The 19,002-nt window shown below is 35.2% G+C and overlaps 1 protein-coding gene across 1 annotated transcript in view; it reads left to right on the top strand.

Annotated features, from left to right (window-relative positions):
• TppII (Tripeptidyl-peptidase II) overlaps positions 1–19,002 on the top strand; it is a 313,141-nt gene that overhangs the window by 177,112 nt on the left and 117,027 nt on the right. The window contains exon 17 of the mRNA XM_085809472.1: positions 615–715. Coding sequence (XP_085665598.1) covers positions 615–715 — 101 coding nt within the window. The remainder of the gene's footprint in view (positions 1–614; positions 716–19,002) is intronic.

Raw genomic sequence — 19,002 nt, 5'->3', positions numbered from 1 at the left:
GTGGTGATTATGGAGTTTATGTCAGATATGAAGAATTATTTCTTAGAAGACACGAAAGAATTCTGACTAACCGTTCCCCAGTATAAGCATTTCCGAAGTGTATACAGAGTATTCACTAAATTGTGACCCCTTGCCTTGTATTTGATAGGTCCAGCTTTTGCTCTAATAATGGCCTGAACACACCTTATTGTTCACTCTACAAGGTCTGAACGATTTCTGGAAAGATAGGTACTCCACGGTGAGTATAAAGTGATTGTTGCAGATCCTTTTTTAGTGGATGGTATTGCAGAATGGCCCTTAAATGCTGATCAGGTTCAGATCAGAAAGTCATTTCACCTTTTTAGGTATACTTTTGCATTTAGAATATTGATCTTATTATTTGAATTTTTTTTTTTTTTTGAATAAAGTATGTTTTAAAATGGTAATACATTTTGTGCATTTAAATGTTTGACAGACCTTAGAAGTAATAATATTTTACAGCCCATTTTGATTGACTTATGAGCATTTTCTTTTATGTTGTCTGTCATTTATCTGGAAGTGATAGTGAGCTTTTTATATTGTCTGAGTGAAGTATATCTGGGGAAAGAATAATACCAAAATATTTTTATTTTCAGACTCGATGATACATTCAGCTGGAATATTTCTGCTTATAATTTACAATCAGAAAAAGTCATAAGAGAGTTTCTTCAAGTTCCTGCTGGTGCTACCTTGGCTGGTAAAATTTTATGTTCTGTTAAAATTTTGACTATTACATTGTACAAGGTGAACCCATAAAGTAACTGGACAAATTAAAAGACTAAGCGATGAAATGTGAAACAATAAATGTATGATTAGAAAGAGTGGCATCTCTGCTCTTGTTATAGCCAGTTTAAACTGGTTATTTTGTTGTCTGGATATCAAAAGAGCGAAGTCATTTCCATTTGCTAATACAATATTGTACAAAAAAATTTGCTTAAATATGGAACATTATTATAACATTAAATTGTGTTGCAAATTAGGTAAATCTGCAATTGGAATGTTAGATATGATTCAAACAGCATACGGTAATGCATCATTATCAAGAATACAAGTGTACAGATGGCACATTTTCTTTAAATGTAGGCAAAAAAGCATTCTTCAGCCTTAAAGAATGATGAACATGTTTTCTTTGGTAAAAATTGATAAGACGTATAGCAACTTGGCAAATTTCATGCATGCTTGGGATATGCAAACAAAGCTGTAAGTTAATTTTAATTGAAAATCTAAAAATGAAGGAAATGTGTGCTTGATTTGTGCTTCAGATTTTGAAAGAACAGAAAAAAAGAAGATGGAAAAGCTTGCTGTGAATCTTTGCTGATTACTGGGATGCAGAACAACAACTTCTTAAAGTGTAGCATAGTGGAAAATTAGACCTCGTGCCTGCAATACATCCCAGAAACTGAAAGACAAATTGCATAGTGAAAAGGACTGTCCTCCTGTATATATGCACACACATTTAAAAAAAAAAAAAAATACTATGGGTGTCGAAATCAAAGGCTAAAGTGGTGCTGATTGCATCTTGTGATTACAAAGGACTTATTCGCCATGATTTTATCCCTGAAAATCAATACTTTTACAAAAAGATTCTTTTTCAATTAAGAAGCAGAGTAAGGTGAGTTAGGCAGGAGTTTTTTTATTCTGGGCAGTTGTTTCTTTTATATGACAATGCTAGGCTCCATACAACATTGTCTGCTTGACAGTGTCTTGTTAAGCATTCAACTGCTGAGATAAATCACCCACAATATTCTCCTGTCTTATTGCCTTCTGATTTTTCTCTTTTTCTGAAGCTTAAGATGGCTGTGAAAGAACAGAGATTTGAAAACATCTTGGATATTAAATAAAATTTTATATGTATTTTGGGAACAGTTAGTTCTGTTCCCTATAAACAGTGTCTCAGTGACATGAAGGAAGATTGGAAAAATTGATATAATTATTTCACTGTATTATTTTGAAGGAGATAAATTTATTTGAAGGTTAGTAATCTTTTTCTTATTTATAAGAAATTGTCTGGTTGCTTTATGTGTGCATCTTGTATTATTGATAAATTTGACCTTACATATTGATTTAAGTCTCAATTAATTTTGTTGATAATGTTAGTATCTTTTTGCAGGAAAGCTAGTGGCTACTGTATAATTAATTAGTAAATAAGCCGGATTTTGTGTATTCTTTAAATGTAACTTAGAAGCAAGGCACTAATTTGTTGACTTTAGAGTTTCTTTATATTTAACGTCGATCAGTAATTATGTAGAAGGCCACTTTAATGTACAGTTCACTAACCTGTAGAAAGTGACCAACTTCTGTGCATAAGTATTCCATCTTCGTTGTATGGCATATTAGCTTTCTCAGTGTGATGTCAACACATTAGTGCCTAGATATAGGAGTTTATGCCTTAATACTGTTGCGTTTTTCTTTTCTTCTGGCACCAGTTGTTGCGTTATTTTCTTCCTTCACGTTCGTACGGTGTTCGTAGATTTGGAGTGAATAACGCCGCTACTTGATGAAGTATCGAAACACACTTTATTAGCCATAATTAATCAGATAGCTTCAAAATCACTTTTTATAGTCGTCGATGAACTACTATAAACACGCTGACACGATCAGCAACACAGCCTTCAGGTTATCAGGCACTCGACGACACACGAGCACAGCTCCCGACTCTTCGGTTCGATCGTTCCCGAAGCTCAACACGCTCTCTCGATGATGCACTAACTGTGATACTTTACAAGACTCTTTCGGTGCACTCAGCACTCGCTGGCCAGCTGTCAACGTGATCGCCTCCTCAGGGATTGACTCACTAGACGAGACACACTCGTTCGATGAGAGACATACACTAACTGACTGCGGACCAGCAGAGTTTATATAGCTTTCGGCTTGGGTTCAGGAACATTCTAGGCTAAACCGGTAAGAATTCGTTCCAGAAGGTTCTCCATCCGTCCATGGGATATCGCCAAATGTGGTAACCCTAAAACTGCTTTGTGGCTAAGCTATCTCACCGCGCCTGTACATTTTGTAACACTGCCCCCTCCCAAGGACTGCACATCCCGGGCAGTACAACCCTTGGTCAGAAGCCAAATTCAAAACGCAATGAAACAAACATAAGATATAAATAAATAACATAACTAAAGAAACAGATATTTACACTATATTACTTACATTAAACCGGTTGAAATTCACCGCCTATTGGCGGAAGTGTATGGGCAGTCATGCATTGATGTCAAAAACGTACGTAAGTGGTGTAGAGAGTTTACAGCCGGTCGTACTGAAATTCATGACAAAGAAAGGAGTGGGAGGCCGTCAATTGCCGACGAGACAATCGCGAAAGTTGAGGAAGTCATGCGTAAAGATTGGAGGATTACTCTGGATGCTCTCTGCATTTTGGTTCCTGAGGTTTCCAGAAGCACCATCCACAGGATTTTAACGAAAAAGTTGCAATATCGGAAGGTGTGTGCAAGATGGGTGCCGTGCATGCTGACAGAAGATCACAAATGACAACGGGTTGATTCTTCCCACAAATTTCTTCCCCGCTATGGAGAAGAAAAGGACAACTTCTTGGACTCAATTGTCACAGGTGACGAAACCTGGGCATTCCACTTTACACCTGAGACAAAACAACAGTCACGTGAGTGGCGGCATCCCTCTTCGCCAAGCCACGAAAATTCAAGCAAACAATCTGCCGGTAAAGTAATGGCAACTGTGTTTTGGGACAGGAAGGGCCGACTTTCTGTTAGTCGACTTTCTGCCTGCTCGTACAACAGTCAATACTGACAGGTACTGTGAAACACTGAAGAAACTCAGAAGGGCAATTCAGAACCGGAGAAGAGGGATGTTGAGAAAGGGTGTAAGCATTCTCCACGACAACGCCCATCCTCACATTGCCCGTCAAACTGTCGATCTCCTGCAAAATTTTAGTTGGAACATCATCACACACCCACCCTACAGTCTGGACGTGGCATCCAGCGATTTCCACCTGTTCCCCAAGTTGAAGGAACATTTGTCTGGACGGTGGTTCTGCTCTGATGATGAGGTGAAAGATGAGGTTCAACGCTTCCTGAAGGGCATGGCGGCAAGCTGGTATGACATGGGCATTGTAAAACTGCCACAGCATCTACAAAAATGCATCGACCGAAATGGCGATTATGTTGAAAAATAAAGCATTCTTCAATCTTTAAAGTGATGTAGCAATCTAAAAATATAGGAGACCTTTTTTTTGGGATTGCCCTCATATTTCTGTTTTGCATATCACAGTCTGAAGCTTCAGTCCTTTCAGACTTGTCTTCAACAGGAAGATCTGAGACAGTTTGTTCACCACTCTGTAATTCATTCGCAGCATGCATACAGTTCACTTCGGTATTTTTAGCAGCTGGTATATGCTTATTTTCCTCTGTTTCCTGGGAACTAGTTCCAAATTCTGCATCAGAGTGATGAATGGAACCCGATTCTTCACAAACACAAGTGTCCAGGTTTAGAATCAAGTCCTTGTCTTCACAATCAGCACTATGAGACGCACACATCATTTGCGAGGTGAGTGAATTTTCTCTCTACACTGGAACACGCTGCTCAAGCTGCACATCAACCTCTCCCTTCTCTGCATCACATGCAGTTTCAGGTGGTTCAATATTTGTGAACTGTGACTTCATAAATTCACTATCAGTTTCGATGAACTTAACAATCACATTTTCTCTTTCTTCCACTTCAGGCTCTTGTGAATTAAAAGCTTCTTTTCTAATTTTCTAATTCTAATTTTTTATTTCTTCATGTTTTAGTCGTTTTCCTTTAATCCCGTTAGATGTTTCATCCATCATGTCTTGATCTTTCTCAGGCAGTTCATTAGCTTCCTTCATTTCTTCATCCTTTGATTCTTCATATGCTACTTCTCTCATTTCCACATTGTCTTTTATGGCTCTACTTTCTTTTACACCTGTCGGAGTTGCTCTCGCACCTTTTCTTGGCCGACATTTAATTCTTCTCGTCAGGTGTTCTTCTTTTCCAGTGTAGCTTTCATCTCCTTCAGTCTGGCTTTCAACTCAGCCTTGATCTCTTGATATCCGGCTTTCATCTCAGCTCTCATCTCGGCTAAGAAGTCCATCAAAGTCTTCGTTAATTGTATTGTAATACTTCTTCTATGAATTTTTAGGACACACATAAGTGTCGCCATCTATATGCACTCACATGGACTTCAATTTTTATTATTCCACTCCATATCCTCAACGCTATTACGACCATACACAATAGTTAGTTAGGCCACATATTATCTCAGCACATGATCCTTTCACTATATTGCGTTCTCCCCATTTTAGTCTTAAATTATTATTCTAATTATTATTTTATCCTAGTATTTTATTCCTAGTTCTGACTTTAAAATCAAATCCTCAATAAATTACAATTTTGGCTTATCCCCTCCCCCCATCCAATGCCTGACAAGCAAGATTGTGCACTTTCTTTACAGATCAATCATTGGCGCACGTGACCAGTAGCTCCTCCCTACGCCTCCTCGACCATCTCTATGCCATTCCATCATAATTTGAGCACCGGCCAACGTACAAGTAGCATCACTTAGGTCTTACTCGCAGCTCCTGCCATGAACGCGACTAACTCTCCGTGCTGTTTATGCGAAAGGCTCATCCATTGATTATCACGTCCACTGCTTATCACAAGGAACTCTCCTCTCCTAAGTAATATGCCATGATATGCCAGTAAAAGATATGCCACCTTACACATGATAAACACAAGATGCGGCTTTCCAGCCGAGGCACCTGAAGAAGTGCCCAGCACCTGAGCCTTCCTCTGCCATGTTGTTTTTTCAGGCGGGTCACTCGCAAACCCCACTCTCGATACCAGTTGTTGCGTTTTTCTTTTCTTCTGACACCAGTTGTTAACGTTATTTTCTTCCTTCACATTCGTAGATTTGGAGTGAATAATGATGACACTTGATGAAGTATCGAAACACACTTTATAGCTAGTACTAATCAGATAGCTTCAAAATCACTTTTTACAGTCTTCGATGAACTACTATAAACACGCTGACACAATCAGCAACACAGCCTTCAGGTTATCAGGCTATCACGGTGGAGACAGCTTCCTGCAAAGCACCCGACTCTGTTTTCCGGAGTACAGCTCCCGACTCTGCTTGGTCGTTTTTGGAACTCCACATGCTCTTGAGACTCTCCACACTACAACTCATGATGCACTCGACGACACACGAGCACGGCTCCCGACTTTTTTGTTCAGTCGTTCCCGGAGATCAACATGCTTTCTCGACGATGCACTATCCGCAATACTCTACGAGACTCTTCCGGTGCACTCGACGACCCACTCGGCACTCGCTGGCTGGCTGTCAACATAATCGTCTCCGCAGGGATTGACTCACTAGACGAGACACTCTCACTCGCTGAGAGTCATGCACTGACTGCGGACCAGCAGGGTTTATATAGCTTTCGGCTTGAGTTTGAGAACATTCTGGTCTAAACTGGTAAGAATTCGTTCCAGAAGGTTCTGCATCTGTCCATGGGAGATCTGCCTTCCCTTGCCATTTTATGGCAACCTTAAAACTGCTTTGCGGGGAAGCTATCTCACCACACCTGTAAATTTCATAACAATATGCCAGAATGTCTTCAAATATTTTTTAATTCCTCTACCAACTGTAGAGGTAAGTAAACAGTTTTAGAAAAACAGAAATGATTAATGGCTTTATGGTTAAAAAGGCACCATTTGACAAAACAAAACAGAATATTTATTAAAGTAATGCCAAAGCATGTAATTTAACTCAGAGTGAAACATCACTCCTACAGCATACAATTATTGAACACCTCACTCCTCCGTGGCAAACATTGAATTCCCTTAAATCTAACAACCTCTTGTGAGAAGAGGCAAAACACACCAAGCATGCCTTCTTGATCTCCAAACAGTTGCCAAATAATACAGAGGACATCATATTAGCATATCATGAATGTAAGGGTTGAGTTCAAGAAACAAATACAAAGTGGTAAGATCCACCAGCTTTAAAGTGCATTTGTAGAATGGTTTAAAGAATTAATGCTGTTTCCTGATTTAAAAAATTAGTGCTGAGTATATTCAGTTCCTGTGCTGGAAATCCAAAGTCCAAAAATGCCTAAATTTTCTCATCTAGATATAATTTCGCAAGTATAAAGTGTAATTGGTTTGATGAGTCTCATTTGAGCTTAACAGAATTTTTATCATCAGTTCAGTCCAAAAAAACCTTTGCAGTTTACCATCGTAGAATTCCATTTAGTGTGTTTGTCGTAAGTAATTTTATGTTTATTATTTTTTAGGCTGTTTATTTTTTTTTTCCATGTCTGTATTGATATAAGATTCTACCAAATAAAACATCTGATGTGAATTAATGTGGAAATACCATTTTAAAAAAAATGGAGCTTGTTTTCCCATTGCATTTAGAAAAGAAAAAGTGTGTTCATTATTTGTTTATTTTCAGGAGGAAATTTTCAGCAATTTGTTTGATTTCTTGAAATTTTTATGTATCTCTCTATTAGAATGACTATTAATAATCTTTGACTAAAATATTTTATACAGAGGTGTTTTACGTGATTTGAGCTAAGGGTTCATATCTGGGATGGTTATAGGCAAACATTATTTTAAAATGTTTGCCTATTATTTTAAATGTTGAACGTGCTTTTCTTTGAAGTCCAAAATTGATTGCTTTATTTCTCCCCTTTTTAAGACACAGGTAGCCCTTTTACAACATGGCGTCCTGTAACAGAGTTTCGCTATAACGAGTATCATAAATTGCAAGAACCTTCCTACAATGTGACATCGTATAACACGGTTGTTCTCTAACATGATAAGAAAATTGCCCAAGGAATTTAAGAACTCTGCACAAAGTTTTTTTTTTTATATTGAGCAAAGCACCAACATAGTCCACTTTGAGGATAGTGGCCGAAATGTAGGCCAGATTTGCAGGATCTAAAAAAAAGAAGATGGAAAAGGCACTCAGCATTTGGATTGATGATAGTTGTCAAACGAGAATTCCGTTGAATGGTAATATCATTAAACAGAAAGCACTCAAATTCACAAGCACCTTAAAGAACACGGAGAATTTGTGTCGACCCAGATTTTGGGGCAAGTAAAGGTTGGTTCGAAAATTTCAAAAAACGTTTCACCTTTCATAGCATAAGAATTCAATCAAAGTCTCCATCACTGATTATGAAGCTGCTAGGATGTTTCCTGAAAAAATGCAAAATGTTATAGAAGTGCAGGGATACACAGCAGATCAAATTTTCAATGCCGACGAAACTAGGCTGTGCTGAAAAAAAGTGCCCAGTAGGACTTTTATATTGAAAAAAGAAAAAACTGCACCCGTACCTGAAGATCGTCTAACATTACTTTTGTGCAGTAACACATCGGGGGACTTTATGACAAAACCCTTGTTAGTTTACAAATCTTTAAATCCTCATGCACTTAACCCGTTCATGACGGACATCTTTTTTACTGAAGCGTTGTCCTGGGAGGGCGCGTTAACTGCATGCCCGATCTTGTGGGGACGGGGAACTCACGCTGCTGAGCTTAACTTTAGAAAAAAATTCATATAAATTAAATTTTTCATCCAGTTGTTCCAATTTTTGGTACATTGTGAGAAGAACATTCATGTAATTGTTAGAATTAATTTTAAAGCTTTATTATATTTTCTTAAAAATTTTATAAAATGCCCATTCTAGAATAATATAATTTTCCCCTTATCCCACAAATAAATATATATGAAAAAATATCCAAACAATCGCAGATTTTATGTAACACAATACATAATTAAAATTAAAAAATAGTAAAACTGTTTTTCATAAAAATTCAATGTGCAAGCAAAGAAAAGGAAGCAGTATTTCAAAAAAGAGACTGTGTATGATATTCTCTGAAACATGAGTGTAAGCAAAGTCCAACATTGCATATGTCACAGGAATAGAATATCTGCTGCTATTTTACTCAGCTACCATAATTTTCGGAACAAAGGCCACATCAGCGTAAACGGCGCACTCGAGAAAAATAGCGAGAAAAAAATTAAAATTACACAGAAACGCCGCATCAGCGTAAACGCTACAATAGGTTAAATTGCACGTGACATCGTCGTGGGCTGTATAGATGCAAAATCTCAACCTATGTCCTGATATGTGACATATCAGTTAAGAAAAATGCATGAAATGAAACCATAACTCATAAATAATCAAAGGTAAGAAATGTTGAAAATATATTTACGTTCACGAATATACTTATATTTACCCACTAAAGAAGTCCATATTTGTAATACACGGACTATATTATAAAAAAATGTTGCAACAACGAAATATTCAATTTGGATGACAAAAGGAAATTTTAAATTTTACTTACAAAAGGAATTACAGCAAACTATACATCATATGAAGCCATCAAAATGTGATTCTTCACTATCCGAATTAAAAAGATTTAGTAAATCGTCCAAGTCGTCCAGATCGTCACATTCATCCTCTTGGTTTACAGTCTCTTTATCTAAGGATATAATTTGAGCTTCTTTGAACCTTGCTATTATTGACGATGTTTTTACCGATTTCCACGCACTACCCACTTTGCAACTTCTTCATAAGATCATTCTCTTTCAGTACATTTTACCGCTTTTGGTATACGTATGCAATCCTTCACTCATCCAACACTCCCACCGCTTTCAGACTTCAGCTTTGAAGGATTTACTACCTGACAAATCTAATGGTTGTAAGATTTTTGTCAAACCACCAGGAATTATTGCTACGGTTGTAGACAGTTTTTGACATCTGGTTTTCACTGACTCAAGTAAATGAGCACGCATGGAATCCATTATCAATAACCCTTTTGGTTGGAAAAAAGATCCCGTACGACACTGCCAAACTTTTTGTAGCCACTCATGCATGATTGTTTCGCACATCCAGCCGTTCTCGTTTGCACAAATAATTACGTCATTAGGAAAATCTCCCTTCGGAATAGTTTTTTGTTTAAAAATGATCATCGGCTTTAGCTTGCTGTGCCGTTTACGGCACAAGCTATCACACATGTAAATGACATTCTTTCATGCCCCATTGTAAGCACAGATACAGTTTTTGCACCAGTTTCATCAACAGTTCTGTTTGCAAAAGAGTCGAAAGCTAATGGCGTTTCATCCATATTTATTATCTATGACCAAAGTTTTTTATTTTGCCAATAATATCTGTCGCATATTTTAGAAAAGATGCCTTTTTATCCTGCCGATTGTTGTTCTAGTGCGCACAGAAATATTTTTTCTTTTCATAAATCTGCTACACGAGCAAGGCCTTCCTTTGAAATCATTTATGTTCATTTGTTTTGCTGTAAATTTTGCTTGTAAGCGAATTTTTACAGTCGAAATTGCCATTCCCTTTCCTTGTTGCTCCTTTATCCAGTTTGCAAGGTCGTCCTCTAGATTCGGCCACCTTACAGTACCACTTCTTTTGGCTTGTTTCTGTTGTAGTATATTTTTAAGTTTTTCTTTTTCAGTTCTCCAATGTCGAATACATCTCTCGTCTACTTCAAACTCTCGAGCTTCTACTCTATTTCCAATTTGTTCAGCATGTGAAATTACATTAAGTTAAAAACCAGCAGTATAGCTTCTGTGCCGTTTAGGTGCCATTTTCAAAAATTTTCCACTCTCTTCTTACTTAAAAACTATTCAACAAGTACTTGTACTCAAACTGATGGGATCTGTATCTGGCAGAATTCCAAGAAAAATCGATTCATGCTGAAGGGAAATACGTCAGAGTTCATTATTGCGAGGTAGGTGGAGTCGTGTCCACCTTTGAAAAAAATTGCAGAAAAGGCAGCGGTGGGGAGAGGAATGGTCGTGGAAAATTCATCGAATGGCAGAGGAGAGAGAGACTATTCAAAATGATAAGAATGCTGATTTGAAAGGGGGAAGAATGTTATTGTTCAGAGATCCCGTTTAGGGTGAATAAGGCATGTAGGTCTGTTCAAGGGAAAGAATGTAAAAAATACGTTCGCAAAAAGCAACTGAGTGGTCTTTTGTGTGGGAACAGCACCAGTCTATGTACAATGACAAGGCCATCCAAACTATGTACAATGACAAAGTTATTCAAACTATGTACAATGACCATCATAGGAAATATTTTATTTTTAGTGTACCTGAACGCCGCATGGGTAGAAACGCTGCACCCGCTTAAAATTTTAACTTTTAAACATGTAAACGCCACAGCATTTCTTCTGGAAATTACGGTAATTTGACTCATTTAACATTTGTGTGTGTTTCTATGGTCATTTGTCTATGGTTTGTTTTGCCATTTAAAAAAAAAAAAAAAAACTCTTTCGCTAAGCGATTCAAAATATTCATCTCAATGCTGGAAAACTCGAAGAGTAATAAAAGAGTCTCGAATGGTAGAACATCTACTCTACTATAATGGGTTAAAAAATAAAATAAAAATAAGAAAAATTAATAAATTAAAAAGTGTTCCAGAGCATTGAGAACATGTTCATTTGTTTATATAAAATGATGCAGTAAGAGCCATTGCATTACTCAACACTAATGAATTAGCATTTATGTATATTCTACATTCAGATAGTGCTTTCATTTGCCATTAAAAAAAATAAGTTTTGCTGGTGATACAAAATATTCATCTCAGTGATGCAAAAATCTAAGAGTAATAAAATAAAATCTCTAATGATAGAGCATTTATTCCACTATATCGCAAAAATATAAATAAAAAGTACCTCAATGCAGCGAGAACATGTACATTTGTTTATATCAAATGACTCTTCATTAAAGAGACATTACATTGCTCAACACCCACCCTCGAATCTCATTCTCATTCTCGGAAAAAAAAAATTGCATAGGAGTAAAGGTAATACTTAACTTTCGATATATTTCACCATAACAGACATACAGCTATATCTAGCATCAATAAAAAATACTAATTAAATGTTCTAAAATGTCAAATGTGGTATGCCCTGCCATAGAGTGAATTAAATGGCGATTCAAATATGACACACCCGGCCGTGAGATAATGTTTGCTGCTGATGCATATATGACACGCCTGTACTGAATGAGCTAAAGGCGTAAATAAAAACAGCTTACCGGTATATTGGAAAGCAAATCCAAGCACTTGGGTAACTGCAAATTTATTTAAAGAATGGTTTTCAAATTGTTTTGTGCCAGACATTGAATGTTATTTAAGAAAGAAACATTTGGGCTTCAAGGCGCTATTACTATTAGATAATGCTCCATGTCCAGAGTTGTAGCTAGGGTTTTCAGTGCTCAGGGACAACCGAAGATTTCGTGCCCCCTACTGCTTGCCAAGGATGGAAAACATTGAATTCTAAAATGTCGTAACATTAGTTTGGCACCCCTTGGATTTTGTGCCCGGGGACAGATGCCCCCCCTTGCCCTCCTCTAGCTACGCCCCTGTCTATGTCAACCACAAGATTTGAATCATCCCAATGTCAAAATACTGTTCCAACCACCCAGCACTACTTCGTTACTCCAACCATTATATCAAGGTATTATTTATACCTTTAAAGCGTATTACATAAGAAGAGCGTTGCAGTGGATTTTAGACGTAACTGATTCAAAATCAATTAATGTAATGGAAGCTTGGAAGAAATTTTCAATCAAGCACTGCATTGACATCATATCGGTGGCGCTGAAAAACTTAAAAGCGTGTTCAAAGAAGATGTGGCCCTCTTCAGTTGACATACTTGTAGAAAATGGGCATAAATCATCAGAAAATGAAATTGGTGGCATATTAGAACTTGCTAAGTCAATCGAAGGTGAAGGTTTTCTGGATATGGCTATCAAGGACACTAGAGATTTATTAGTGGAAGAAGAAATTGACGAAGTGGATTTGATGGAAATGTCATCTGAAGCTCTAAATCAAATGGATTCTGAGGATACTAGCACTGATGAAGATTGTTGAGTTAATAATTTAAAAGTAAAAAAAAATTAGAAGAAGGCCTAAGCTTAGCTAAAAATCTCAAGTTATTTTTCTTGAATGCAGACCCTTCAGCAGAAAGAAGCTGAAAATTCAAAAGGAGCTGCAAAACTGTCCAGCTCCATATCAAGAAATTTACAATGACCTGCTAAGAACTAGTAAGCAAAGTAAAATTAGAGATGTTTTAAAGAGGGAAGAAGGTGCCAGAACTTTAAATGAAGAAAAAAATTCTGAAAATGAAAGCCATCTTCTTCCACCGAAAAACATTCTTGTTTGATTATACTGAGCAATGACGACAAAGAAATTAATTAAATTAAAGTTGCATTAAAATAATATTTTTTGCTTCGTGTTGTATATACATTTATAGTTTTAACAAAAATTAAAGTTATTTATGTAGCATTAAAAAAATACTTGGTTTTAGTAAATTTTCGGAACATAACCCCCTTTTTTGTACTGGCTCTGGGTCTCGTACGACACGGTTTCACACAACACGTTATTTTCTAGGAGCCTATCTACCATGTTATAGGAGGGTTTCCTGTATTTTAAATTTGGTACTGATGGTGTTTCTCATATTCAGATTAATACCAAAACCAGTTTAATGGGTTATACTGATAATATTTTAAATTTGGTACTGATGGTGTTTCTTATATTCAGGTTAATACCAAAACCAGTTTGATGGATTATGAAATGAGAATTTAAAGTTTCATTTGTTGTGGTCTAAAATGTCTGCTGAAGAACTAGACTGGTGAAGATATCAGCAACTTTTTTTACAGCTGCAAAACTCAAATTTTGAAATTTAATACTAGGTAAACTACCAGTATTCCAAAAGAAGGTCATGGTAGTATTTGCATCTAATGTTTGTTTTTCATAGTGGGATAGTTATGCTTTGCTGCATGATGGAAATTATATCACACTTCATTGCAATGAAAAATTTGAACACCTGACCAGTTGCATCTTAGAATAAGGAAGGAATGTTTTCTCATATAAATTAGCTATGACTTTTAACAAGGAAGCACTCCTAGAGATATAGTTATCTTCTATTGGAAAACAGGCATGATGATAAAAGCTACTAGAATGCAAGCAGAAATCAAGTAAGGTACATATTTTCCAATGAGAGGAAAATATCCTGTCCATCTTCCACCGTAGAGATTGTACTAATTGAGCTGGAATAAATATTAGTATAAGAAAGTGTTCTGCAAATCTGTGATCTATAATTACAAATTATGAAATTATAAAAATCTGCTAACCGTGCCAAAAAGGGCAATTAATCTAGAGCAGGGATTTTCAGTTCTTATCCGATTTGGTTTTTGCGATGATATAGGGCCATTAGTCTGCATTTAATGTATGAAAGAAGGCTGTGGAATTCACCAGATATGTGAATTTGCTGTCTTTTTTGTTTGTTTGTTTCCAGAAGGTCCCCAAGTTTATTTCTGGGTAGATAATTATGACTTGTTATCTGTTGGAGGATAATACATTTTCTTTTCCCTATCTGTTTTCTGCGCAAAGATTAACACTCATAAATTTTCAATTAAGTACGCATGCAAGTTGATATTAGACTGAATAATGAGCTAAGAGTCAAATATTCTGACTATATTTACTAATTTGTAATGAGGAGCATCTTACTGTACATTTGCTGTCCCCCCCCCAACTCTGTCTGTATTCAGAAAATAGAGAAAATTATTTTAAACCCTTGCTCTACTATTGGCATAAATTTACCAAACAGTTACTTCATACTAACACTATTTGTGTAGTTTCTGGATAATTTAATGATTTTTCTGTAAGGAAATGAAAGCTTCATGTGAAATAATTCTCATGCGAGTATTTTGAAATAAAAATTTTGTTCATCTTCAAATAATTGTAACATTTTGAGAAACTATGAATCAGTTTAGTTTTGTCCTTAATTCTTAAATCTTAATTCTTAATTAGTTAAGTACATTTTAGTATTACCAATAATAATTGTTCTCCACATCCATTAGGATTATTGCCCTTTTCTCAGTGCTAGTTGAAACTGATTTGTTGTTTAAAATAAATAATGTGTATCATTTGAGGTGAGTAGGGCAGAATAATGATTTTGAAAGTTGTGTTAACATTTTTGATTTACTGGAACTCCAGAGACATTTAAAAGTGTACTCCGTAATCATTAAACACTTCACAAAACAATCAAGTATTCTTAATATGGTGTTTTTAGCTGTTTGTCATCAAACACTGCTTCCAGTTGGGTATATTTACCTGTATTTGAAGTGAGATGAAAGTACTGGGAAAAAATCAAAAAACAGTTTACACTGTATGATCTCACAAAGCAGTGAAATGAAAGTGTTTCAATTTTAGTTTCATTTTCTATTATAAATATTATAGGAAAATAAAGTAAGCAAGAAGTTGTGCAAATAAAATGTGCAGTACTGCAGCTTTGAAGATTAACCTCTTCACTTCCGATGTCAAGTGAATGAAGTTCTCCTGCATGTCCATGATCATGGAGAGCTGAATGTCACTGTGGGCCCAAGGGAATTTTGCAGTTAAGCCTAAAATCCAAAATACCTCCTATATAATCTGCTTTTTGTTCTAAATATTTGGATTCTTACATATATTACTAAAATAATATTTCTTGTAATATAAACAGAAAATCCTAATACTTAAGTTAAAAAATTCTGAATAAGTGAAAATGCAGTATTATTAATATTGATTATATTCCCACATTTAAATTATTTCTGTATAGTAATGAAATAAATAAGTTAAGAATTTAAATATCAGTGCTTAAATATGGCAATAGGGATAGAAATCCCTATTGCCATATTTACCAAGAAAATTTTAAGCTGCTTGCACTGTATTGCGCATTTTAGTTTTGTAGAATAAAATTATAAATAATATTCATTATAACGATGATAATACTCTAGAAATTCTGTTCAATAAAACTTCATGTCATTATGACATAATTTATGCACATTTATAATTTGAAATAAAGCATTTCATTTCAACATATCAAATGATATGGTGGGCTAACACTTCACTCTATCACATTTCATATGGTGTGCTCTCGAAAGAAACTTAGCCATATCAAATGTACAGTGAGTGTGAAGGGGTTAAGCAGAGCCATCTCTTTCAATAGTGGATGCATCTTTTTCACAATTACTGCTAAACAAGGTTTTTTGGGGTGGGGCAGTATGAAAAATAAACATTAATGATGCAAATACTGTCACCACCTTTTTCTGGAATACTGGTATCTTGGATTATGCTGCTATAGGAGAAAATACTAGTAACTGGAGGATAGTGCTTCAAGATGCTGATTAAAGTATAGAAATCCAGGTTTTACTTTATACTAATACTTTTTGTAATGTTTTTCTTCACTATTTAGTTCATTTTCAATATCATTTTTTAGTATTTTATATCATCTTTATTCTTCTCATATTTTGACAGAGCAGCCTAAGGGCCACTTAGGCCAAATCCCGAGTTCTGTTCCTTTTGCATTTTTCTTTGGTTTATGGGTGCAGAAAGCTAAGAGTAAAGAGTGTTAAAATATGTTTAAAAAAATAATGATAATTTGTCATTTTACTGGCAACAGCGAGTGCTGTTGTCGTTAGGAGATCGCACTTTGCAATGCTGTTGTTCTAAATGTGTAGTTCAACTTTAGTTAGTAATTCCAATTAAAACTGACTATTTTTACTCTGCTATTAGTTTTCCTTTTTAGTTCTAAAAGCACTTTCTCAAAAAGCAGATTGTTAGTTTATGTTTATAAAAATAATCCGATTTAGCCTTGATTTAGGGCATCTCTATAGATGGTGAAAGGGGGCAGCTGGATAACATTCCTGTGGTAACCTTGTTTGGAGATTATAATTTTTTTGAAAAAGCATTTCGGTAATAAACTCTGCAAGTTGTTTTGTCAAGGAATTCGTGAATCTGGCCATGTATATTAGCTTCAACATCAATTCTTGCTAGCTTCTTTAAAATTTAATAACCTGGGGAAAGATTTAAAATCCACATACATTGCATTCATTTCTAATCCTGCCCATAGAGTACCATATATACCAGCATATAAGTCGATCCCCCGACTTTTGAGGAAAAATTTGAGAAAAAATTTGTTACATAAGCGGCGTCGCTGCCACCAATGAAACCACTATCAGTATTCAGCCGTCTTAACCACTCGTAGGACAAATCGAAAGAAACTTCTTGTAATATCATGTAATCAAACATTAACCATGTGTTGTATGGCAGGATTCCTTTCTCAAGTACAGAGGAAGGGAATACTTAATCTATTTTTTTTAAGTGTTTGGTCATGGTATATTCATTATATGCATTTTCCGTAATTCATATACAATACAAATATTTCTATTATGAGTGTCTTTTTTTTTTTTTTTTAATTTTAAGTGTTTTACTTGTTGATATTCTCAAAATTGTATCTGATAATTAGTATAATAGGTATAAATACAATAGACGAACATAATAGATTAGGGATGGCCAAACTTTATGTCAGTGAGAACCACAACAGCGTATTTACATCATTCTAAAATAGGTGAAGTAGGTTTCAGTCAGCAAGAAAGGTTCGATTCCAAACGATAATTCAGTGACAGTCTTAGTTCAATAAGAGTCATGCAGCTGTAATAAGTTAATGAATGCATGACTTTAATAATAAATCCAAAACAGTTTTTCAGTTTTATTTTTTTCAATTTACTTGAAAACAGCTTAAAGCATTTTATGTTGAAACAACAGCCTGTCTTTTTCATAATATATTTGACAATACCAATAATCTTCAAGAGTACTGAAATTCTCTTCAGTAGGATTGTTAATAAAACTAAAAAATTGTACCTTTTATTGCTTTTGAAGAGTCATTTGCATTTGGATTGATTACACAAGTAGTGGTTTGCTAATTTTGATGACTTTAAATCCATAAAACTATTGTCATTTTAGTGAGTCAATATTATTTTTTGTTTCAATTTAATCATCTAATTGTGTGTCACACCTGAAATCATCTTCTCAAAGGTTATTGTTCGAAAAGTATTAAGAATATATTATCTGGTTAAATTTTGAGCCATAAATATTGTTTTTCTCGTTATTTTAGATGACAATAACTAATAATAAAAATAAAAACATTACTTAATTAATTATTTAAAATGCATATTTTGGCGGCCCATGAAGTCAAAATATTTTAGGGTTTGGAAACCTCATGGTTCTGCGTCACCGAAAATATCCTTTATTATATAAAAACATTTCTATCTATTTATTGTTATAAGTCCATAAACAATAACGTGAAAATAGGAAAAAATAATAATAAATAAGTGGAGAATAATTTAAATCAAATTCGAACAACGATGGTGATAATTCAACAAAATGAATGTAAGTGGAATGGTTGCAACCTTTGAACCTTGAACTATTATCGCCAAAGTTGGCGATGTTTACATTTATCAGGTTCTTTGCGAAAGTGCTTCCAAATTATTATATACATTATTGCAATAACTTATTATATGCATTAAATTATTATTACATATATAAACTGATTATATTATTGATTGTATTATATGTATAATACAGCATCGGGGTTTGCCGATTTCGCCTCATGCAAAGATTTCCGGTTTCAGATTCCGGTGTTAGAATCACTGTTGCTGTAAAATTTCAACAGCTTTTCTTTATTTTTCCATGTATCATACACAATCGTGTCTCAATTCCATACGATTCTGCTATAAACCGAGGAGTAGCACCTGCCTCCATCTTTTGCAAAATTTGCACTTTTTGCATTACCGTCAATGCAACGTGTTTACGTTTTCAACGTTGCAAGCAGTAAAATCATGAGTGCGTTTCTTATCTGTAATTGTATTAAAAAGGGCTGAAACTAAAAATATTCTTAATTTATCCACAAAATATCCAGATTAAAAAAGGCAGCACTAAATAATCTCGTGAAATAACGAAGCTCAGAAAATACACAACAACGTGAATTGTGAACTTGAAAGAAGAGTTAAGTGAATCGTCTGCTTTTTCACCTCGATACAGATTAGAGGGGGAAAATGTTTTATCATGATGTCAATAATTTGGTATTTCCATTATGACTCATTATTATTTGGTAATTATGATGTCA

This window comes from Stegodyphus dumicola, chromosome X2 (genome assembly GCF_044657685.1).
Source record: "Stegodyphus dumicola isolate Sdum_Otavi_A_Nest chromosome X2, ASM4465768v1".
Lineage (NCBI taxonomy): Eukaryota > Metazoa > Arthropoda > Arachnida > Araneae > Eresidae > Stegodyphus > Stegodyphus dumicola.
The sequence above is the reverse complement of the archived record's forward strand: the minus strand, read 5'-3'. Positions and strand labels throughout refer to the sequence as shown.